This window comes from Oncorhynchus clarkii, chromosome 23 (assembly GCF_045791955.1).
Source record: "Oncorhynchus clarkii lewisi isolate Uvic-CL-2024 chromosome 23, UVic_Ocla_1.0, whole genome shotgun sequence".
Classification (NCBI taxonomy): domain Eukaryota; kingdom Metazoa; phylum Chordata; class Actinopteri; order Salmoniformes; family Salmonidae; genus Oncorhynchus; species Oncorhynchus clarkii.
Genome location: NC_092169.1, coordinates 18,171,621 through 18,197,216, shown reverse-complemented (window position 1 = coordinate 18,197,216; position 25,596 = coordinate 18,171,621). Strand labels below are relative to the sequence as shown.

Sequence of the window (25,596 nt, the reverse complement as noted above, 5' to 3'; positions counted from 1 at the left end):
AAATCAATTGCCTCTGATCATATTTAGAAAGTGTCTCAATGGTAGCCAAATAGTAGTAGAATCTAGCCATGGTCCATATTTCCATATACTTTTTCTTTCTTGATATGCTTCATTGCATTCAAAGCAGCTATTGACATTTTAATATACAGTAAGTTACAGTGCCTTGCGAAAGTATTCGGCCCCCTTGAACTTTGCGACCTTTTGCCACATTTCAGGCTTCAAACATAAAGATATAAAACTGTATTTTTTTGTGAAGAATCAACAACAAGTGGGACACAATCATGAAGTGGAACAACATTTATTGGATATTCAGCCCCCTTAAGTTAATACTTTGTAGCGCCACCTTTTGCTGCGATTACAGCTGTAAGTCGCTTGGGGTATGTCTCTATCAGTTTTGCACATCGAGAGACTGAAATTTTTTCCCATTCCTCCTTGCAAAACAGCTCGAGCTCAGTGAGGTTGGATGGAGAGCATTTGTGAACAGCAGTTTTCAGTTCTTTCCACAGATTCTCGATTGGATTCAGGTCTGGACTTTGACTTGGATATGTTTATTTTTTAACCATTCCATTGTAGATTTTGCTTTATGTTTTGGATCATTGTCTTGTTGGAAGACAAATCTCCGTCCCAGTCTCAGGTCTTTTGCAGACTCCATCAGGTTTTCTTCCAGAATGGTCCTGTATTTGGCTCCATCCATCTTCCCATCAATTTTAACCATCTTCCCTGTCCCTGCTGAAGAAAAGCAGGCCCAAACCATGATGCTGCCACCACCATGTTTGACAGTGGGGATGGTGTGTTCAGCTGTGTTGCTTTTACGCCAAACATAACGTTTTGCATTGTTGCCAAAAAGTTCAATTTTGGTTTCATCTGACCAGAGCACCTTCTTCCACATGTTTGGTGTGTCTCCCAGGTGGCTTGTGGCAAACTTTAAACAACACTTTTTATGGATATCTTTAAGAAATGGCTTTCTTCTTGCCACTCTCCCATAAAGGCCAGATTTGTGCAATATACGACTGATTGTTGTCCTATGGACAGAGTCTCCCACCTCAGCTGTAGATCTCTGCAGTTCATCCAGCGTGATCATGGGCCTCTTGGCTGCATCTCTGATCAGTCTTCTCCTTGTTTGAGCTGAAAGTTTAGAGGGACGGCCAGGTCTTGGTAGATTTGCAGTGGTCTGATACTCCTTCCATTTCAATATTATCGCTTGCACAGTGCTCCTTGGGATGTTTAAAGCTTGGGAAATCTTTTTGTATCCAAATCCGGCTTTAAACTTCTTCACAACAGTATCTCGGACCTGCCTGGTGTGTTCTTTGTTCTTCATGATGCTCTCTGCGCTTTTGACGGACCTCTGAGACTATCACAGTGCAGGTGCATTTATACGGAGACTTGATTACACACAGGTGGATTGTATTTATCATCATTAGTCATTTAGGTCAACATTGGATCATTCAGAGATCCTCACTGAACTTCTGGAGAGAGTTTGCTGCACTGAAAGTAAAGGGGCTGAATAATTTTGCACGCCCAATGTTTCAGTTTTTGATTTGTTAAAAAAGTTTGAAATATCCAATAAATATCGTTCCACTTCATGATTGTGTCCCACTTGTTGTTGATTCTTCACAAAAAAATACAGTTTTATATCTTTATGTTTGAAGCCTGAAATGTGGCAAAAGGTCGCAAAGTTCAAGGGGGCCGAATACTTTCGCAAGGCACTGTATGTAGGATCTTAATTTGATCACCCTGTTGCAGGATAACTGTCCTGCAATGCAGTAACTTTAAAACTTGTAGTGTATTTGAGGTTTAAAAAATACAAAAGTTTCTAATTTCCGCTTAGACATTTCAGATTTGATTTTCCCTTATGACAAATGGACCAACTCCTAGAAAAATGTCCATTAATTATAATCCACATACTAATTCACATTTCCTGTTGGTACATGATTATTTTCCTGCTGTAGCAATCTGGCTCTAATTAAGGTCCTACATCTATATCACCCTGCTCCATCCAAGTCCATCCCTGTTATACCTCTTCAGTTGCTATTTCACCCCAGATGAAAGTCTTTCCTAATTTCACCAGTAGTTGGCACCATTCTCAATTCTGCCCAAGCTTTGCCACCCAGGAAAGAGTCCACTTGATAAACGGGGACTTCCAAACTGGTCAAACTCCATCTCCAGTAGTTTATTACCATTGTTGTGCTCTGCTGGTTTCTTATGCTCAACAATGGTTTTTGCCAGTGTTTGCACATCCTCTCCATTCCACCCAATGGGTTTGAGCATGTAGTTTTCCCCATCATTATTGTCCCAGAAAACCTGGTCTTTGCTCTTGAAACATATGCAAAATTCAACTTTATTATAAGGATGCACGTAACTTGGCAGATCGAAGACAAAGGTGAATGTATCTGTGTCCTGGCAACTGTAGACGTTGTTTATGAAGGAGCAGTCAATGTCTGTGTTGGTTTTCCATGAGTCAACGGTCAACCGGACCTGGACAGATTTCTCAAAGCCAAGGTTTCGGACTTTCACAGTGCCTGTGAGTGACCTCTCCTGCAGTGTGCAGTTTTCCAGGCACACAGAGTCCTTCAACAGCCGGTTCCGGAAGGCCAGATAGTCTGCAGCGGGTTGGGGGAAGTCCAGCACCAGGCTTCGCATGGTGCTGATCTTCAGCTGCATGTTGGCATTCTCCAGGTCTGTAAGGTCAAATTGTAAGTCGGAGAGCACAGGCTTTTCATCGAACTTTGAAAAGATGTGGATGGCTGTGAGGGACATGCCTTTGGAGTCGGCAAAGACCACTTTCTTCTTGCCTTTGGGGATCTTTATGGTGGTCTTGGGGCTCTTCCGGGCATCCAAGGGCCTTTGGGAGCTAATGCAGGGCCGGAGGGGCTTGTAGTGGTTTTCCCGGTTCTTGACCCTCAAGTTCTCATAGGAGCTGAGGAAGCTCCAGAGAGGTGGAGAGTGTGTGATGTACATCTGCATAGCAATATCTACAGGCATAACAGGGCCTGGCATTGCTGATGAATTGAATATGTGGAACACCCTGAGGAAAGAGGGAACAAACAGAAAGCATTTTAATAAAGTGCTTGGATATTTTTTCTTAAGATCTTTTGAGGTTCTCTTATTTTTTTATATATATTTTTTTTAACCTTTATTTAACTAGGCAAGTCAGTTAAGAACACATTCTTATTTTCAATGACGGCCTAGGAACAGTGGGTTAACTGCCTGTCCAGTGGCAGAACGACAGATTTGTACCTTGTCAGGTCGGGGATTTAAACTTGCAACCTTTCGGTTACTAGTCCAACACTAACCACTAGGCTACCCTGCCGCCCCAAATGAGTTCATTATCAAATGAGTTCATTATGTATTCATCTAAACACACAATTAATCTTTATGCACTTTACTTAACCATATTATACAGTCGCAGGAAAAAGTATGTGAACCCTTTGGAAGTACCAGGATTTCTGCATAAATTGGTCAGAAAACTTGATCTCATCTTCATCTAGGTCACAACAATCGATAAACACAGTCTGCTTAAACTAATAACACACAAACAATTATATGTTGTCACACTGTGTAAACATTTACAGTGCAGGGTGGGAAAAGTATGTGTACCCTTGGATTTAATAACTGGTTGACCCTCCTTTGGCAGCAATAACTTCAACCAAATGTTTTCTGTAGTTGCACAATGGTCAGGAGGAATTTTGGACCGTTCCTCTTTACAAACTGTTTAAGTTCAGCAATATTCTTGGGATGTCTGGTGTGATCTGCTCTCTTGAGGTCATGCCACAGCATCTCAATCGGGTGGAAGTCAGGACTGACTGGGCCACTCCAGAAGGCATTATTCATTGTTGAAGCCATTCTGTTGTTGATTTACTTCTGTGTTCTGGGTTGTTGCCTGTTGCATCATCCAACTTCTGTTGAGCTTCAATTGGCAGGCAGGCAGCCTAACATTCTCTTGCAAAATGTCTTGATAAACTTGGGAATTCATTTTTCTGTTGATGATAGCAAGCTGTTCAGGCCCTGAGGCAGCAAATCAACCCCAGTAAAGCAGCCCCAAACCATGATGCTCCCTCCACCATACTTGGGATGAGGTTTTGATGTTGGTGTGCTGTCTCTTTTTTTCTCCACACATAGTGTTGTGTGTTCCTTCCAAACAACTCAACTCTAGTTCCATCTGTCCACATAATATTTTTCCAGTAGCGCTGTGGAACATCCAGGTGCACTATTGCAATCTTCAGATGTGCAGCAATGGCTTTTTTTGGACAGCAGTGGCTTCTTCCGTGGTGTGCTCCCATGAATACTATTCTTGTTTAGTGTTTTACGTATCGCAGACTCGATAACAGAGATGTTATCATGTTCCAGAGATTTATGTAAGTCTTCTTCTTCTTAACCTCATTAAGCATTCTGCGCTGTGCTCTTGCAGTTATCTTTGTAGGACGGCCACTCGTAGGGAGAGCAGCAACAGTGCTGAACTTTCTCCATTTATAGACAATTTGTCTTACCATGGACTGATGAACATCAAGGTTTTTAGAGATACTTGTAACCATTTCCAGCTTTATACAAGTCAACAATTCTTAGGTCTTCTGAGATCTCTTTCGTTTGAGGAATGGTTCACATCAGGCAATGCTTCTTGTGAATAGCAAACTCCAATTTTATGCAGGTTTTTTATAGGGCACGGCAGCCCTAACCACCATCTCCAATCTCATCTCCTTGATTGGACTCCAGGTTCGCTGACTCCTGACTCTAATTAGCTTTTGGAGAAGTCATTAGCCTAGGGGTTCACATACTTTTCCCAACCTTCACTGTGAATGTTTAAATTATGTATTCAGTATAGACAAGAAAAATACAATCATTTGTGTGTTATTAGTTTAAGCACACTATGTTTGTCTATTGTTGTGACTTAGATGAAGATCAGATCAAATTTGATGACCAATTTATGCAGAAATCCAGGTAATTCCAAAGGATTCACATACTTTGTCTTGCCACTGTACATGTCAATGTCTAGTACTAAATTCAATGTCTTATGACATTGCATTGCTGCCAACATTGGTTTTTTGCAACTACTTCACCAGACAAGTGAATTGACCAACCATAGACTTTTTTCAGCTCACATTATCATGATAATCCTAAAATCTAAATGAAAACCCCAAACTTTGTGAAATGATCCATACAAAATGTATTCTGCTTACAAATTGAGAACCCATCCAATTGAGTTATTGCCTTAAACTGCAAATATCTACTGTAGAGCCACATTAAAAATAAAAATGTATTATCCTTACCTCGTGGCACTCAATAAATATAATCAACAATGTAGAGAGAGGTTCCAAGACAAAGATGATTGAACAAAATACACTTCAAAAATAGTTTTGTTCAAGTATTTTGCCATGAATTCATAAGTTGATGTCAGTAGTTTTGAGCAGGCACGCCCCCCTCTTGCTATCTCTGCAGTTCAGTCTCCCAATGCATGAGAGCCAGTGATTTCAACTGCCACATCAAGCCAATTTGCATATTTCTCTCACATGGTTTCTCAAACAACCAATGAAAAATCTGAGGAGTTTAGCTTCAACCAATCAGAATCAATATGCCTTGGACTCTGGTCAATCCATAATGGGGTTTTGAGTATGCAAGATCCATGGTTTGGATACCTCAAACTGACACACTTTCTATTTGAAAATCATTGTAGACCTCTGCTGGTATTGATGATGTGCTACAGCTAATTAACTGTTTCTGTTTTATGTTTTTATGATCTCCTTTCCTTCAATATAAAAAATATGAACACGTGACAAAAGTGAGGTGGAATCCTTCAATTAATTTATTTTATCTCACCCCTAGAGTTATCAAGGGCATTTTCCAAGGTGATATGGGTATTGTAATTTGGTCAAATGTTTGCAAGAGTGCTATTTAAAGCTTATTTATTTTCTCAATTGGTTTTAGGCAATGGTTATAAGTTAATTATTATCCATTATTATCCAAGACCAAATTAATCCATTTGAATCGCTTTTGATATAAGATCTAAAGCCACTTTCTAATAGTGAACAGATAATATTAGTATTTAGAAATGTCACAAATCACTGTGTGTGTTGACCTATCAGACCTTTAAAAAAAAGATAAAGATGGCAATTTCATTCCCTCCTATATTTGGGCCTGTTCGGCACACTACGGGGCACACTAAGTCATTTCAACATAGATAATCATATTTGGTAGAGACATTGATCAATGAGATTACAACCTACAGTAAATTCACCCACTCAAAAAGTCAGATAAAAGTTAGTGATGACACATTATATATTAAACAATGCTTTCAACGATCTAAAAGCTCAATAAAATTCCAATGGAAAACATATCAGATTTTTGGTTTAGTTGTCAACCAAATGTATACAGTGATGTAAAGTACTTAAGTAAAAATACTTGAAAGTACTACTTAAGTAGTTTTGGGGTATCTGTACTTTACAATTTATATTTTTGACAACTTTATACTTTTACTTCACTACATTCCTAAAGAAAATAATGTACTTTTTACTCCATACATTTTCCCTGACACCTAAAAGTACTCGTTACATTTTGAATGCTTAGCAGGACAGGAAAATTATCTAATTCACACACTTATCAAGAGAAGATCCATGGTCATCCCTACTGCCTCTGATCTGGCGGACTCACTAAACACATGCTTCGTTGTAAATTATGTCTGAGGGTTGGAGTGTGCCCCTGGCTATCCGTAAATTAAAAAACAAGAAAATAGTGCCTTCTGGGTTGCTTAACATAAGGAATTTGAATTTATCTTTTAGCAATTACGTTTACTTTTGATACTTAAGTATATGTAAAAACCAAATACTTTTGGATGACTTTTGGGTGACTTTACTTGAGTCATTTTCTATTAAGGTATCTTTACTTGACCACTGGGTGTCATGCCTGCTCCCGCACTTCCTTCCCAAGCACCAGACTCCCCAACATTACGCATTCAAGCCACCTTCAGTACGCACACCTGTCTTTCCCCGTCACGCGCATCAGCGCTCATTGGACTCACGTGGACTCAATTACTTGTTTAATTTCCTTCCCTATATCTGTCTGTTTCCTAGCTCTGTTCCCTGCTTCGGGATTGATTGTTATATATTTTTTATTTATTTATTTTACCTTTATTTATCTAGGCAAGTCAGTTAAGAAAAATTTCTTATTTTCAATGACGCCCTAGGAACAGTGGGTTAACTAACAGATTGTACCTTGTCAGCTCGGGGATTTGAACTTGCAACCTTTCGGTTATTAGTCCAACACTCTAACCACTCTGTTCGTATGTCTGTGTTACCCATGTTCTGACGCTGTTCCTGTCTTGTTCTTTGTCTGTTCCCTATTAAATCAAAATCAAATCAAATTTAATTTGTCACATACACATGGTTAGCAGATGTTAATGCGAGTGTAGCGAAATGCTTGTGCTTCTGGTTCCGACAATGCAGTAATAACCAACGAGTAATCTAATCTAACAATTCCACAACTACTACCTTATACACACAAGTGTAAAAGGATAAAGAATATGTACATAAAGATATATGAATGAGTGATGGTACAGAACGGCATAGGCAAGATGCAGTAGATGGTATCGAGTACAGTATATACACATATGAGATGAGTAATGTAGGGTATGTAAACATAAAAGTGGCATAGTTTAAAGGCTAGTGATATATGTATTACATAAAGATGGCAAGATGCAGTAGATGATATAGAGTACAGTATATACATATGAGATGAGTAATGTAGGGTATGTAAACATTATATTAAGTGGCATTGTTTAAAGTGGCTAGTGATATATTTTTTACATCAATTTCCATTATTGAAGTGAGCTGGAGTTGAGTCAGTATGTTGGCAGCAGCCACTCAATGTTAGTGGTGGCTGTTTAACAGTCTGATGGCCTTGAGATAGAAGCTGATTTTCAGTCTCTCGGTCCCTGCTTTGATGCACCTGTACTGACCTCGCCTTCTGGATGATAGCGGGTGAACAGGCAGTGGCTCGGGTGGTTGTTGTCCTTGATTATCTTTATGGCCTTCCTGTGACATCGGGTGGTGTAGGTGTCCTGGAGGGCAGGTAGTTTGGCCCCGGTGATGCGTTGTGCAGACCTCACTACCCTCTGTAGAGCCTTACGGTTGTGGGCGGAGCAGTTGCCATACCAGGCGGTGATACAGCCCGACAGGATGCTCTCAATTGTGCATCTGTAGAAGTTTGAGTGCTTTTGGTGACAAGTCAAATTTCTTCAGCCTCCTGAGGTTGAAGAGGCGCAACTGCGCCTTCTTCACAACGCTGTCTGTGTGGGTGGACCAATTCAGTTTGTCAGTGATGTGTACGCAGAGGAACTTAAAACTTACTACCCTCTCCACTACTGTCCCGTCGATGTGGATAGGGGGGTGCTCCTTCTGCTGTTACCTGAAGTCCACGATCATCTCCTTTGTTTTGTTGATGTTGAGTGTGAGGTTATTTTCCTGAATCCACACTCCGAGGGCCCTCACCTCCTCCCTGTAGGCCGTCTCGTCGTTGTTGGTAATCAAGCCTACCACTGTAGTGTTGTCCGCGAACTTGATGATTGAGTTGGAGGCGTGCATGGCCACGCAGTCGTGGGTGAACAGGGAATACAGGAGAGGGCTCAGAACGCACCCTTGTGGGGCCCCAGTGTTGAGGATCAGCGGGGAGGAGATGTTGTTTCTTACCCTCACCACCTGGGGGCGGCCCGTCAGGAAGTCCAGTACCCAGTTGCACAGGGCGGGGTCGAGACCCAGGGTCTCGAGCTTGATGACAAGTTTGGAGGGTACTATGGTGTTAAATGCTGAGCTGTAGTGGATGAACAGCATTCTCACATAGTTATTCCTCTTGTCCAGATGGGTTAGGGCAGTGTGCGGTGTGGTTGCGATTGCGTCGTCTGTGGACTTATTGAAACGGTAAGCAAATTGGAGTGGGTCTAGGGTGTCAGGTAGGGTGGAGGTGATATGGTCCTTGACTAGTCTCTCAAAGCACTTCATGATGACGGAAGTGAGTGCTACGGGGCCGTAGTCATTTACCTCAGTTACCTTAGCTTTCTTGGGAACAGGAACAATGGTGGCCCTCTAGAAGCACATGGGAACAGCAGACTGGGATAAGGACTGATTGAATTTTGTCCGTAAACACACCAGCCAGCTGGTCTGCGCATGCTCTGAGGACGCGGCTGGGGATGCCGTCTGGGCCTGCAGCCTTGCGAGGGTTAACACGTTTAAATGTTTTACTCACTTCGGTTGCAGTGAAGGAGAGTCCACAAGGTTTGTTAGTGGGCCGTGTCAGTGGCACTATATTGTCCTCAAAGCGAGCAAAGAAGTTATTTAGTCTGTCTGGGAGCAAGACATCCTGGTCCACGACGGGGCTGGTTTTCTTTTTGTAATCCGTGATTGACTGTAGACCCTGCCACATACCTCTTGTGTCTGAGCCGTTGAATTGCAACTCTACTTTGTCTGACGCTTAGCTTGTTTGATTGCCTTGCTGAGGGAATAGCTACACTGTTTGTATTCAGTCATGTTTCCGGTCACCTTGCCCTGGTTAAAAGCAGTGGTTCGCCTTTCAATCCACGGTTTCCGGTTTGGGAATGTTTTAATAGACGCTGTGGGTATGACATCGCCGATGCACTTTCTAATGAACTCGCTCACCGAATCAGCGTATTCGTCAATATTGTTGTTGGACGCAATGCGGCACATATCCCAATCCACGTGATCGAAGCAGTCTTGAAGCATGGAATCAGATTGGTCGGACCAGCGTTGAACAGACCTGAGCGCGGGAGCATCTTGTTTTAGTTTCTGTCTGTAGGCTGGAAGCAACTAAATGGAGTCGTAGTCAGCTTTACGAAAGGAGGGCGGGGGGGGGGCCTTATATGTGTTGCGGAAGTTAGAATAACAACGATCCAGGGTTTTACCGGCCCTGGTAAATGGGAATACAATATCAGATAGTTTGCTTAGTTATACAACAGAATATTGTGATTTCACTGTGCTTCATCTAATAGCAGAACCAAATGACATGGATTGCAGTTGAGATTACATTAAACGGACATGGTGCAAGTGACCAATGCCGTTCGAGATTCTGCACAGATTATTACAGCAATTGTGAAGATATCCACAGACCTGTGATGACCTATGCATAATATCTTGAACATGCATGCTTTATATGATTATATAAGAAGAAATATATAGTTACAGTAACCTCAAAATGTGGCCCTAGTTGTGTTACTCATTTTAAGGTTGAATGTTACAGTTTGTAAAATAGCCTTAACTTTGAGTTGGAGACTTGAATCAAACATATAATTTGTTAATTTTTCGACAAATGAATAGGCTATTTATTGTATTTCAAAAATGATATTGAATTGTGTTTGGTTGTCAGCAAATTTCAGTTTGTCTACAAATTAATCATTTTTATGTTGGATTCATGTCTCCATCTAAAACAATAATCAAAGTCAAAGAATATAATTAAATCCACACTATGAGGTTGGAATAATATTGTGAACTGGTGAAAATTAGGATAATGCCCCTTTTAGTGTAAGAGCTGTTTGAAAACACTGCCTGAAATTTCAGCCTGTTTTGTTGGGATGGAGTTTTGGCCTTCCCTGGTGACATTATTATATGGTAAATTAGTTTATAGACCAACAAGACAGAGAGTTCCAAAACTCTTCACCAATAACAGGTCATTTTCAGTTTTTCCCTTCCCACTCAGACCACTCGATCTAGCAGTGCTAGCTAAATTATTTCTTGAAAAATTGCTCTTTGCTAAGAAGCTATTTTAGTTTATTTTTGACTTGACCATTTTAATTGAAAACAATCACAATAAGGTGCTTAATTATTAACCAGAAATTATTTGATATTGAGATAAAATTGTCTGCAATGGACTATTAACCAACTGAATAGGCAAAAGTTACTTTACTAACCTTTGCCTGCTCATAGTTGTTTAAAATCACCTGATGCACACGAGAAGTCTATTCAAGAACGCTGATTAACGTTTTGGGGAATCGCGTTGTTCAAACAAACCGTCACGCAAGGTAGCATACATTTAATCAAACTGAACGCACCCCAGTTGATGTCATCAGTTTTTCCGAATGATGTCATCGGAAACGCTTATCTTCTATCTTTTTCACGTTGAAAGGTGGTGAGCTTTTCTTACAATGACATGTATTTACATTTTAGTAATTTAGCAGGCGCTCTTATCCAGAGAAACTTACATAGCAGCTGTGTACATCAATGTCTTGTAGTAAAGTGGTGGTGCATGTAAGGAGTGATATCCTCCAGCAGATGGCAACATCTTCATGGGCAGTTCAATATCTAGGTGATAGCTGGTTACAATATAACATGAGTAATTACGTTCAGCCAAATAAAGGGTTTAGGAAATGTTTCCATATACTGCTGGATTAGCATATGAAACTATCTGCTGTCCACATTGCAAACCGTAAAAAAATATATTTAAAAAATATTTCTGAAAAGACGGAGATAGTTCCCCAACCAAAGTAAAAAACAATACCACTCATCCAATTAATATATTCAGGGCGTGACAAATGAGAAGGCGGATATGAGGATTTGATGTTGCTCAATGTAAAGCCTAATGTACAGCATAATCTCATATAACTAGGGTGGTAACACTAAGAGTCTGTTACCCTGTTTTGAGTTTGTATGACATTCTATTGAGTTTCTTTCCTGTTACAGACATTGAGCCCCTGCTCACCTTATACAAATTGGAGTGAACATAGAGCTTCAGAACACTATTGTCGCAGTTTTAGCGAGGCAAAAAAAGGAACAAGGGGGTCTTTCTGTGAGGCAAAGTGGGAAGCCATCTAGTATACTTTGTTGGTTATTTTTATCCATATCTATCGAATATGTGACCCATACTGCTCTCCTCTAGCCTACTGAATGTTTGAAGAAGGACATTTAGAATGTGGCCCACCGTGGAGATGTTGAATGTGGGGTATTGGGGCAACAGGACACTGGCAGGATGCCTGTTGGGCACTTGGCTTTGAGCACTGAATTACGGCCAAATGAACACCCAATTCATTATATGGGAGAGTGGGATGAGGGAGAGGGTGGAGACAAGAGGAATGGGGGAATATTATCATTTTGGGAGATGTATAAGTCATTTGCATGTGGTGTCCTAGCTCCATCCAAAGTGATGTGGCTTTCCAAATAGGACTCTCTCATGAAATAATATGTGGATGAAGGGTGGGTAAGTGGCGGGCGGGTTGAATAAAGAGAAAACAATAGCTTAAAGAATCCATACATTTATAATTATTGTGCAAATTATATCTATAGCCTACATTGAGCTTTTTCTTTCATTAGTTTAGGCTGGCATTAGTGCTTAAGCCTAGACTTTCGGGCTTACCTGTACACGTGCCAATTGGTCTACATGCCAATCGGCAAATGCTTTTGAGGGCAGAAAAGTTAAGGTGATCCATGGAAGCAAAAATGAAAATGTCGGATTTGAATTCAATAAGAGAAAAGCTGCGAAATTGAGAGTTGGAAATAAAGAGAAGGGAGAGATAGACAAGTCATGTTAGGGAAAGAGCTGGTGATGTGGTAAAAGAGGATGATAGTGGTGCCGATCATGTGATGTGTGATGATTTTAAGTCGCTATACCAGGGTTTTCCAACCCTTTTCCTGGAGAGCTACCATCCTGTAGGTTTTTTCTCCACCCTCAGTTGTAACTAACCTGATTGAGCTTATAAACCAGCTAATTATTATAATCAGGTGCGCTAGACTAGGGTTTGTGCAAAAACCTACAGGACAGTATCTCTCAAGGAGACGGGAGAGCCTTGTGCTATGCAAATTCAAGAGACACAAGGGGACTTCAAATAACTGTAGCCTATTGTTCATGGGTTAATTGCATTTTCTCCCTGGTCCTTAAACTTATTTTCTCTGCGAAAGAAGCAGAGATGACAGAGAAAACTTGACCTATGTCAACTAGATTGAAGCATTCATTCTATCGATTTATGACATTATTCTCGTGAGCAAGAGTTGATTTAGTCTTCTAGGGAAACATATGCTGCATGTATCTAACTATACACAGATTGACTAACAAATAGCCTAGATTCAATTTCAGAAATTATAAACAGAAACACATCTAAATCCGTCCAAAAAAGAATTCAGCCGTCTTTTACTGTAGCTATAATCTACAGCACATTTTCTGTATTAGCAGGTTAGTGTTGGGTGCTGGCCTCAGATTTTCAATGTGTCATATATAGTCGGGAGGTTGCGGATGGGTTAGTTAGTCTATAGTGCCACTGCAGCCACACAAACTGAAGCTTAGAAAAGTTTGGTGAACATATTTGTTTTGATATAAAATATGTTATCATATATTTCAACATTGCTTTAGATGAAATATCAGTATGTTTGTTGTGTTTGTCTGACATTCCTGTAATTCATTCACTGCAAACATTAGTGTGCACAGCAAAACATCAAAATACAACAAAGCCTTTGTTTGTTGTACACTGTTGCAAGACTGTACAGAACTTTGTCTATCATTACTGCCCTGCAGGTCTCCTTGATCTTCTTTTTCAAGAAAACCTGCAATTCACATCATCACAAGACCACCACTTAAGATTCCCAGTCATATCCCCGGGCATCAGCAATAACCATAGGTGCAGGGTTGGAGTCAATTCCATTTTAATTCCAGTCAATTGAGGAAGTACACTGAAATTCCAATTCTGCTAAAGGCTTTTCAGAAAGACATTTTTTTAATTGGAGCGTGAATTTGGATTACTTTTTGAATTGACTGGAATTGAAATGGAAATTATATGTTGGCAAACGGAATGCGCTACTCAATCCAACATTCTCTTTAGTTTCTGGATTTCTGGCTAAACCTTGAAGAGACCTTGAACAGATACAATAAAGAGTCTTTCTTCAACCAATAATTTGTTTCAGTGTCATTGTCTACAAGTCATGGACATGCGCTCCATGACAAGAATACTATAGGAAATACTACAGTATTATCTGCACAAAAACACTGTAGTAAATATTACAGTAATGTCCGCAAAAACACTAGTGTCTGCAAAAACACTACAGTTTTTTAACTATAGTATTACTACAGTATTTAATTTGCATATGGGTGTGACGAGTGGTGGGTGTGGCATGAAGTAATGAGTGTCGTATTTAAAGGGCAGTGGCCATGCTGACAGCATTCCCCTCTCTGTTTTTCAACTGGTCATTCAGTACAACACCATTTCTGTTTAATTGCATGTTCCAGAATGTAAAAACGTTCTGAACGCAGCCCAGGTTTTCCATCTATTCTGGCCACGCCCCTCCCTTGCTACTCACCTCACCTGTCTCCACTCTACTCATTAACACCCTTGACTATTTAAGCAGCCGTTTCTGCCGCACGTCTTCCTTATTGCTGTTGGTGAATGCATGACGCGGCCATCTTATGGTTTCCTTGCATGTTGTAAGTGTCTGAGTACTTTTAGTGACGGGGAAACATAACTTTCTGAAACATTGACACTTTCCAGCCAATTGTGTTGAAAACAGGTTCAGTTCTCTATGCTTTGATCAACAAAGTGTACCCTAGTGGCACCGCTGGTCAAAATAATTTAGAGCAGCCAAATTATTGATGACATCCCACTACAGTATGTGTGCAGGATAGCCTTTTTGTCTTCTACTGAAGCTAACACAAAACCAATCAGGTGGTTGTTTGACAAAAAGAAGCTTAGGACCACATTTATCACGCTCTTCTGTTAAAGTGATACAAGCATCAGCACACTGCTGTGACGTAACCTACTCAGTGATTTCCACGCAAGCTTTGGAGCTCCGGTATAAAACGAAACCACAAATGTATCTTGCAAACCTTTCCCCACGTGCTCCTGTGTTTGTGTGCATTAAAACCCACACAATTTGGTTTCCTGCTTCATCTCCTCATTTCATCTGCATTTGTATCAATGTGCCATGGTAGCACTCTGAACCAGTCAAAACCTCCAGTCAACCTTTTCAATAACAACATTTTCAGGGACCCGTTTTTGAAACAGCTGAAACAGCTGTTTTATTTGTTCGTTACACGTTTCTCCATTAATTTCCCGCTATGATTCTTATCTCTTCCTTTTCTAATATCTCTGAATGCACTGAGCCACTGATGTCCAGGCAAGAAGCAACTCGCCAGGGAATTATCGTTTTCAGTCACAATGTCCTTTCACCTCATATAATGACTTCCATGACATACAGTGCCTTCAGAAAGCAGTCACATCTGTTGACTTTTTCCACATTTTGTTGTGTTACAACCTGCATTGAAAATTAATTATACTAAGATTGGACTCACTGTGTGCAATAACAGTGTTTAACATGATGTTTGAAAGACTACGTCATCTCTGTACCCCAACACATACAGTGCCTTTGGAAAGTATTCAGAACACTTGACATTTTCCGCATTTGGTTATGTTACAGCCATATTCTAATTTTTTATTTTTTTTATCCTCAGCAATCTACACACAATACCCCATAACGACAAGGTGAAAACAGGTTCTTAGAAATTTTTGCAAATGTATAATAATTTTTTGTTTTACTTAATTAAATAAGTATTAAGACCCTTTGCTATGAGACTCCTCGAAATTGAGCTCAGGTGTGTCCTGTTTCCATTGATCATCCTTGAAATGTTTCTACAACTTGATTGGAGACCACCTGTGGTAAATTCAATTGATTTAACATGATTTGGAAACACCTGTCTATATAAGGTCCCACAGTTGACAGTGCATATCAGACCAAAACCCAAGCCATGAGGTCGAATGAATTGTCCGTAGAGCACCGAGACAGGATTGTGTCGAGGCACAGATATGGGGAAGGGTACCAAAACATGTCTGCAGCATTGAAAGCCTCCCGAGTGGCGCAGCAGTCAAAGGCACTGCAGTGCTTGAGCATCACTACAGATCTGTGTTCGATCCTGGGCTGTGTTGCTGCCGGCCGCAATCGGGAGACCCATGAGGCGGCGCACAATTGGCCCGGTGTTGTCCGGGTTGGGGGAGGGTTTGGGATGTCCTTGTCCCATCGCGCTCTGGCAACTCCTGTGGCGGGTTGGGCGCATGCATGCTTACACGGTTGCCAGTTGTACGGTTTTTCCTCCGACACATTGCTGTGGCTGGCTTCTCGGTTTTCTATTTTTATTTCATTTTTTGAACCTTTATCTAACTAGGCAAGTCAGTTAAGAGCAAATTCTTATTTTCAATGACGGCCTAGGAACAGTGGGTTAACTGCCTTGTTCAGGGGCAGAACGACAGATTTGTACCTGGTCAGCTCGGGGATTTGAACTTGCAACCAATGATCTAACCCCTAGGCTACGCTGCCGCCCCTACGGTTAAGCCACCTCCGGATCTATGGCCTATTTGTTGCGTACCTCCCTACTCTTCTACATTTGCACACACTCTACATAGATTTGTACATAGAAAAAAAAACAATATAATCAATTTTAGTATAAGGCAGTAACGTAACAACATTTTGAAAAAGTGAAGGGGTCTGAATACTTTCCAAAGGCACTATACATTTATCTCTAAGGTCCCTCAGTCGAACAGTGGATTTCAAACACAGATTCAACCACAAAGACCAGGGAGGTTTACAAATGCCTTGCAAAGAAGGGCACCTATTGGTTGATGGGTAAAAAAGCAGACATTGAACATCCCTTTGAGCGTGGTAAAGTTAATAATTACACTTTGGATGGTGTAACAATACACCTAGTTCCTACAAAAATACAGGTGTCTTGCTTTTGCTGGTTGATCTGCTTCTGTTTTGTGGGTGGCACTGTGTGCTCCCTTCGAATGGATGGGTCCCATTCTCTTGTGGGCAATGTTTTTATTTTTCAACAGGAAAATGAACCAACACACCTACAGGTTGTGTAAGGGCTATTTGACCAAGGAGAGTGATGGATCAGATGACCTGGCCTCCACAATCAGTCACCCGAACTCAACCCAATTGAGATGGTTTGGGAAGCGTTGGACCGCAGAGTGAAGGAAAAGCAGCTAACAAGTGCTCAGAATATATGGGAACTCCTTCAAGACTATTGTAAAAGCATTCCAGGTGAAGCTGGTTGTGAGAATGCCAAGAGTATGCAAAGCTGTGATCAAGGCAAAGGGTGGCTACTTTGAAGAATCTCAAATATAAAATATATTTTGATCTGTTTAACACTTTTTTGGTTACTACATGATTCCATATGTGTTATTTCATATTTTTTTTCACTATTATTCTACAATATTAAAAATTTTGACTGGTACAGTATACAATATTTTTTTCAAACCTATAAGCAATACAAGACTAATATTATGGTGGATGATTATAATACGGTTTTAAATACCTCAATGAACCGTAAAGGAAATCACACTACAAACTATCACTCTCACGCACTTAAGGAAATCACAAAAGTCATGGATACTGTATAAACAACAAAAAAAGAAACGTCCCTTTTTCAGGACCCTGTCTTTCAAAGATAATTCATAAAAATCCAAATAACTTCACAGATCTTCATTGTAAAAGGTTTAAACAATGTTTCCCATGCTTGTTCAATGAACCATAAACAATTAATGAACATGCACCTGTGGAACGGTCGTTAACACTCTAACAGCTTACAGAGGGTAGGCAATTAAGGTCACAGTTATGAAAACTTAGGACACTAAAGAGGCCTTTCTACTGGTTCTGAAAAACACCAAAAGAAAGATGCCCGGGGTCCCTTCTCATCTACATGAACGTGCCAGAGGCATGCTGCAAGGAGGCATGAGGACTGCAGATGTGGCCAGGGCAATAAAATGCAATGTCCATACTGTGAGATGCCGAAGACAGTGGTACAGGGAGACAGGACGGACAGCTGATCATCCTCGCAGTGGCAGACCACGTGTAACAACACCTGCACAGGATCGGTACATCCGAACATCACACCTGCGAGACAGGTACAGGATGGCAACAACAACTGCCCGAGATACACCAGGAACACACAATCCCTCCATCAGTGCTCAGACTGTCCACAATAGGCTGAGAGAGGCTGGACTGAGGGCTTGTAGGCCTGTTGTAAGGCATGTCCTCACCAGGAATCACCGGCAACAACACCGCCTATGGGCACAAACCCACGGTCACTGGACCAGACAGGACTGGCAGAAAGTGCTCTTCACTGACGAGTCACGGTTTTGTCTCACTAGGGGTGATCGTTGGATTCGCATTTATTGTCGAAGATATGAGCGTTACACCGAGGCCTGTAGTCTGGAGAGGGATCGATTTGGAGGTGGAGGGTCCATCATGGTCTGGGGAGGTGTGTCACAGCATCATCGGACTGAGCTTGTTGTCATTGCAGGCAATCTCAACGCTGTGCGTTACAGGGAAGACATCCTCCCCCCTCATGTGGTACCCTTCCTGCAGGCTCATCCTGACATGACCCTCCAGCATGACAATGCCACCAGCCATGCTGCTCGTTCTGTGCGTGATTTCCTGCAAGGCAGGAATGTCAGTGTTCTGCCATGGCCAGCGACGAGCCCGGATCTCAATCCCATTGAGGGTGATCTCAATCCCATTGAGGGTGAGGGCTAGGGCCATTCCCCACAGAAATGTCTGGGAACTTGCAGGTGCCTTGGTGGAAGAGTGGGGTAACATCTCACAGCAAGAACTGGCAAATCTGGTGCAGTCCATGAGGAGGAGATGCACTGCAGTACTTAATACAGCTGGTGGCCACACCAGATACAGACTGTTACTTTTAATTTTGACCCCCCAGTTCAAGGACACATTATTCCATTTCTGTTAGTCACATGTCTATGGAACTTTTTTTTTTTTTTTTTTTTATTTTACCTTTATTTAACCAGGCAAGTCAGTTAAGAACAAATTCTTATTTTCAATGACGGCCTGGGAACAGTGGGTTAACTGCCTGTTCAGGGGCAGAACGACAGATTTGTACCTTGTCAGCTCGGGGGTTTGAACTCGCAACCTTCCGGTTACTAGTCCAACGCTCTAACCACTAGGCTACCCTGCCGCCCCATACCCTGCCGCCCAAACTTGATCAGTTTATGTCTCAGTTGTTGAATCTTGTTATGTTCATACAAATATTTATTATTATCTTAAGTTTGCTGAAAATAAACACAGTTGACAGTTAGAGGACATTTCTTTTTTTGCTGAGTTTATTTGTTGTTTCAGTGGATATATGGAGGCTTAAATATACTGACCGAGTGAGATGGCGGAGGCTCAATCAAGCTAGTTGTCTTGATTACTTTCTTATAATAATTCTCGCTGGCACCAAAAGTAAAAAATAAAATTAAAAAAAGTGTTGATAGGGGACTGAATACGGTCGGACCATTAAAAGAAATGGCTATATATTACTCTTACAGTATTTCTACGTGGGCGAAGATATTGGATGGTAAATTGTTTTTAACTAGGACAGAATAATTTATAAAGGACATTAACAAAAAAAATGTTTTATCTTAGAAATGCTACCAACAATAATTGGCTGGAAACTTGTGACAAATGATGGAGTCACCCATGATTCACCAAACAATATTTTGAAAGAGGATGAAAAGTACTTTAAGCTCATGTTTTCGTTTCAGTCTCCTCCATCTCCACTAACCAAAGATAACTGTATGGATTTTTTTCTATGAATAATGTAAAATTAACAGCTGTACAGAAAGACTCATGTGAAGGCCAAATTACACAGGAGGAACATTTAAGTCCAGGAAAACTCCAGGCTTTGAAAAGGCTTTTGATAAGGTACGACTGGAATATATAAATGCCTGGAATATTTCAATTTTGGAGAATCGCTTATAAAATGGGTTAGTTATGTAAAGTAACCCTAGGTGTAAAATAGTAAATAATGGCTACTTCTCAGAAAGTATTAGACTGTCAAGAGGAGAAAATAAGGTTGTCCACTATTGGCATATCTATTTAATATGGTCATCGAAATGTTAGCTATTAAAATCAGATCCAGCAATAATATCAAGGGGTTAGAAATCAAGGTCTTAAAAACAAAGGTGTTGTTGTACGCTGATGATTCATGTTTTTTTTTAAATCCACAATTTGGATCCCTCCACAGCGTCATAGAGGATCTAGATACTTTTTTAACCTCTCTGGATTACAACCAAATGATTATACATTTACTATATTACCTATTGGATCACAAAAAAATACAACTTTTTCATTACCATTTAGTTTACCAATAAAATGGTCAGATGGTGATGTGGACATACTCTGTATACATATCCCGAAAAAAAGAAATAATGCATTTTAATAGAAATAACAAGATATCTACTGTAAAATAGAATAGTTGTTTAGGGTTAGCAGAAAATAATACATATACAGGCTTCTTTCCTAACTCAGTTGCTGGAGAAGAAGGAAACCACTCAGGGATTTCACCATGAGGCAAATGGTGACTTTAAAACAGTTACACAGTTTAAAGGCTGTGATTGGAGAAAACTGAGGATGGATCAACAACATCGTAGTTACTCCGCAATACTAACCTAACTGACAGAGTGAAAAGAAGGAAACCTGTATAGAAGAAAATGTTTCAAAACATACATCCTGTTTGTAACAAGGCACTAAAGTAATACTGCAAAAAATATGGCAAAGCAATTAACTTTATGTCCTGAATACCGTAGTGAACACGAGGGGAGACAGAGAGCTGGTTTCAAGCGCAGGGCTCAGCTTATGTTTATTGCAAGGACCACAGGCAGAAGGTCATACACAGCGGGTCCAAAAGGGCAACAGTACAGGCAGGGAAAAGGCTGCGAGGATGATCGAATACAACACATTACTGAGGACCACTCTCCATATTTTCAAGCATAGTGGTGACTGCATCATGTTTTGGCTATGCATGTAATCATTAAGGACTGGGGAGTTTTTCAGGGTAAAAAAAAATAAACGGAATAGAGCTAAGCAGAGGACAAATTCTAGAGGAAAACCTGATTCAGTCTGCTTTCCACAAGACACTGGGAGATGAATTCACCTTTCAGCAAGACAATAACTTAAAGCACAAGGCCAAATCTGCACTGGAGTTTCTTACCAAGAAGACAGTGTACGTTCCTGAGTGGCCGAGTTCCAGTTTTAACTTAAATCTGCTTTAAAATCTAAGACCAAATAACTAATTTGACGTAGTTTGAAGAATTTTGAAAATAATAAATGGGCAAATGTTGCACTATCCAGGTGTGAAAAGCACTTAGAGTCACACCCTGACCTTAGTATTCTTTGTTTTCTTTGTTATTTTGGTTAGGTCAGGGTGTGACATGGGTGATGTATGTGTTTTTGTCCTGTCTAGGGTTTTTTGTATGTTTCTGGGGGTGTTACCCTATCTATGTGTTTTTGTACGTCTATGGTTGCCTGGATTGGTTCTCAATTAGAGGCAGCTGTCTACCGTTGTCTCTGATTGGGAATCATATTTAGGCAGCCATATTCTGTGGGTATTTTGTGGGTGATTGTTCCTGTTCCAGTGTTCAGTGTTCACGTTACGGGACTGTATCGTCTTTGTTCCTTTTTTGTTGGTTTGTTGTTTTGTTCGGTGTTTAAGTATTCCTATTAAATATGGATAATCATCACGCTGCATTTTGGTCCTCCTCTCTTTCACCCAAAGACAGTCGTTACACTTAGAGACTTACCTAGAAAGACTCACAGCTGTAATAACTGCCAAAGGTGTGTCGTGGAAATTTCCTGTATTACCAAATCATGAGAGAGCAAACCACAAACAAGTCAGAGTTATCATAAAGTCCATCTTTAATTTAATTATATGAGCTTCAACATAGCCCTGTGACTCTGTGTCTATAAATGAATTCTCTGAGTGCTTACAAAACAGTTCTTAGTATCATTTATAGCCAAGACACACCTCTTAACTCACATAACAAATAACACAGATCTTAGTTAACACAAAAGTAACTTTTCCCACATAAGCATACTTATGAAAATTAATAAAACATCTTATTTATAAATGTTACCTAAAGGATTCTGATTCTGCTACCACAGGTGCTTCTACAAAGTAATGACTCATGGGTGTGAATACTTAAGTAAATTAGACATTTCTTTATTTCATTTTCAAGAAATTTGCAAACACTTCTAAAAACCTGTTTTCACTTTCTCATTATTAGTTATTGTTTGTAGATTGGTGAGGAAATAAATATATTTAATCAATTTTGAATTCCGGCTGTAACACAACAACATGTGGAATAAGGCACTGAAGGCACTGTTGATAAGATTAAGCCTGTTTTTTTCTAAGGCAACTTTAGTATGCTAGTGTAAGCCTAAGAGCTCCTATCTAACTATAGTTCAGCTAAGCGTCAGCATTCACTAACAGCCGGCACATTGCTAGCTAGCTAATATTAGCTTACTGAGGGAGTGTCACATCCTGACCTTAGTTATCTTTGTTTTCTTTATTATTTTGGTTAGGTCCGGGTGTGACGAGGGTTGTATGTGTGTTTCAATTTGTCTAGGTTTTTTTTGTATATCTATGGGGTTTTGGTATTGTCTAGGTAAATGTAGGTCTATGGTGGCCTGAATTGGTTCCCAATCAGAGATAGCTGTTTATAGTTGTCTCTGATTGGGGATCCTATTTAGGTTGCCATTTCCATGTATTATTATTATTATTGTCTATGTGTAGTTGCATGTCAGCACTCGTGTTTATAGCGTCACGTTAGGTTGTTTAGTGTTCTTTGTTTAATAAAGAAGAATGCATTCATCAGTTTGTGATTGTACTGCATGATCTTACAGTATGTTTCTGTCTTGCTAGTGAGACAGACAATTATGTTGTCTTAATTGGTACTTATTTAGAATCAAGTGAGTCCAGTTCTCAAGGTTACTCAACAGCAAAACAGAATGAACCATCACAATGAAAATATTTTGTATCAATCAGACTTCATGCCACAGTAAACATATATCATACTGAATTGAAAATACATGAATTGAGAGACATACAGTATCTTCTGCAGGTCACATGATGAGATCTTTATGACTCTAATTCCCTGAAATGTTCAAGCCGAAGTTTCTCTAATCTTTTTTTTTTACAAATTTTTGGACCTGAGAGATGTATTTTTAATTCCCAGGGTTCTATGCTCACAGTAGGGTGAGAAGCTCTTTTCAAATGCTGAATGTGAATTCTGCTGGGTCAGAAAAATTAAGGACAATTGTGTAGTAGTCTATGTCCTCGTTCCTGTGTATTTTTAATAGTTCTATAAAAAAACACCAACAAATATAATAAAGGAGGAGCAACAGTTTGATATGCAGTAATTGAGACTGCATCAACTCATGAGAGGAGTGAGGAAAAACTGGGAAAAATAAAAAAGTTTACAAATGGTTGCTCTCATTTGCTAACCCCACCACTCTCTCTCACACACACACACACACACACTCAATTAGTTATTGTGTAACATTACAGATGTTCATTCTACTTTGTTTGCTATTCTCCCCATGTTTAACAGATATCTTGCTTGTCTGGGTATATCATGTACACACACAGTTTATTGGTTGTGTGAAAAGTACATATGCTCATTCTGTTTTTGTTTGATATTAATAGTCCTGTTTTTTGCATGTTCCCTATGAACTATGGAACTTAAGATATGCACCTATTGTTACGGAAAAATACAAACTATTGGAACCAAGACTTGAAAATAACTGATATTGACTCAAGGTGTATGGAAAGATGGAATATTTTAATAGTCTGCACAATCTTGTGAATTGTTGCATTATTTGCTTGGATTGTTAAGTAGTTTGTGCTTACTGGCTTGTGGCTACTGTGATATTTATGAAAGCAAAGGCAAGGATTTAATGTGAACTGAAAAGTAAAACTCTATCGCCACGCCGCTCCTCAGACTCCTTCATCTCGTAGTGGGAATAGGGCCCTAGTAGTGTATACAGGTTCTTCCTTAGTTATTCTGGGGGTGGCCACACTGCTAGGGCAGAGGCATGCAAGTAATCACTGCTCTATTTGATGTATGAGGGACAATGGAGCGACTGTAGAGAGAAGAAAGACAGAATCCTGGGTTGAGAGGGGCGTTTTGGCATTACTCTCCTGTGTGTGTGTGTGGTGTGTGGATATGTGTTTGTCTGTCTGTCCTAATGATATATGTACTGAAGATGTAAATGAAGGACTTAGAGAGATTGGGGGCATGCTTGGCTGTGCTATCGAAGGAATATCTTCATTACTTTTTACACATCATTATATATTAGATCTGAGGAACAAACCGCTATCTCTAGTGTGAGTTGATTGAGTTGCTGATCCAAACAATAATGTACTTTGAAATGAACATGATAGCTACTGCTTTCAGAGGTGTATAATCAGTCTGTTACTGAGAGCAGATTGATAGCTATAGTTATAGAGGACGTTTTAGTGACATAGAGACACAGAGGAAAAAGCTGGTACAGGTGGGAGGAGTGCCTTTGTGGGACAATTCACACCATGACTGTAAGCCCATCCTCTTTCTATTCACTAACCCACCTTCCAGTCATCATCACATACATTTCACAGAGACCACACATGGACACACACACACACACACGCAAATTGCAGTGAGACTTAAAGGCAAGACTGTGGCTCTGGTTGGTATAATCGGTCCAAGTTTTTATTAAAAATGTTTAGTTTGTGTTAACCTGAACAAATTGGGCACTTGAATAGCTTAGGTGGACTGCAATGATCACCCACTATAGTGCCAGGAGGTACCTCCTGCCATCTGTTGGCATTGGCAGTGCAACTCATAATCGTCTATTTGTTGTCTGTGGCCACTGGCTACCAGATCACACAAAAAAGCAACACTAGAAAAGACAATTGATAACCACACAGTTGTCTCATGAAGAGAATCTCAATCAAACTATGGATGAGAAAGAGATAGTAGAGCCACAGATACTAAATAAGATGGTACTTTTAAAACTATATATAAACATCCACTTATTACTGTAGTCACAAGACTGCTTTATTTCCCAGAGAGCATGCAATCAATTGTGCAAATTTGGAGAGTCAGTGTCACCTCAAACAGATCACAACAGGTTTCCACGATATTTTGTGAGTCTTGTTTGCCATAAAGTATTTTCACATATCTCATCTTAATCTTGTGACATTTTCAATTAACACTTTCTGTATGTCTATTCTAAGTGTACACAAGGTCTCACAGACGTGACCCTATCACTACATACAAAGACATGAAAAAAAATTGATTATCAGGGTTGGCAATTTTTAAGAACTGCATTTCCTGTGTTATGTTGACATCATTTTGGTTAAGAAAAATAACATTGTCTCAAGAGATTTTTTATTTTCTGGCAACTAATATCAAGGGATAAACTATGGGGAAAATACATAAAAGTTTCTCAATATTATCCTATTCATGCTCATTACCATTAATTTGTTATCCTCAAGTGTATACACTACAGCACAAAGATCTTGTCAATACTATTGCGATTTTGTATCAAGTATTACAGTATTTCCCCAACTTCACAATATAAATAACTATATCATCCATATAGTCCTTCTAATTAACTGCTTCTAAAAAATAACCATATAATTTGTGATCATTTATTAAACTAATAAAACAAATGTTCAATATTTATAGAGTACGGTATGTTTATTCACAGGTATAATTTTGTATGCTGTGTTAAAGTTAAAAAATAGAAATCTGATACAAGTCTAGTGACTACAAATGAACAATAGCAAATATTAGTTCACAATAAAATACAC

At 39.9% G+C, this 25,596-nt stretch overlaps 1 protein-coding gene across 1 annotated transcript; it reads right to left on the bottom strand.

Moving 5' to 3' along the window:
• Positions 1–1,716: 1,716 nt before the first annotated feature.
• Positions 1,717–5,454, bottom strand: LOC139381532 (protein phosphatase 1 regulatory subunit 3C-B-like). The gene is made up of 2 exons (XM_071125151.1): positions 5,265–5,454; positions 1,717–3,025 (listed from the first exon to the last, which is right to left on the bottom strand). The coding sequence occupies exon 2, from the start codon at positions 2,995–2,997 to the stop codon at positions 2,062–2,064; it is 936 nt and encodes a 311-aa protein (XP_070981252.1). The 5' UTR covers positions 2,998–3,025; positions 5,265–5,454; the 3' UTR covers positions 1,717–2,061.
• Between the last annotated feature and the right edge of the window lie 20,142 nt (positions 5,455–25,596).

What these genes read in the sequence shown, in the direction of transcription:
- LOC139381532 (XM_071125151.1), bottom strand. Translation starts at nt 2,997, where the DNA reads ATGCCAGGCCCTGTTATGCCTGTAGATATTGCTATGCAGATGTACATC.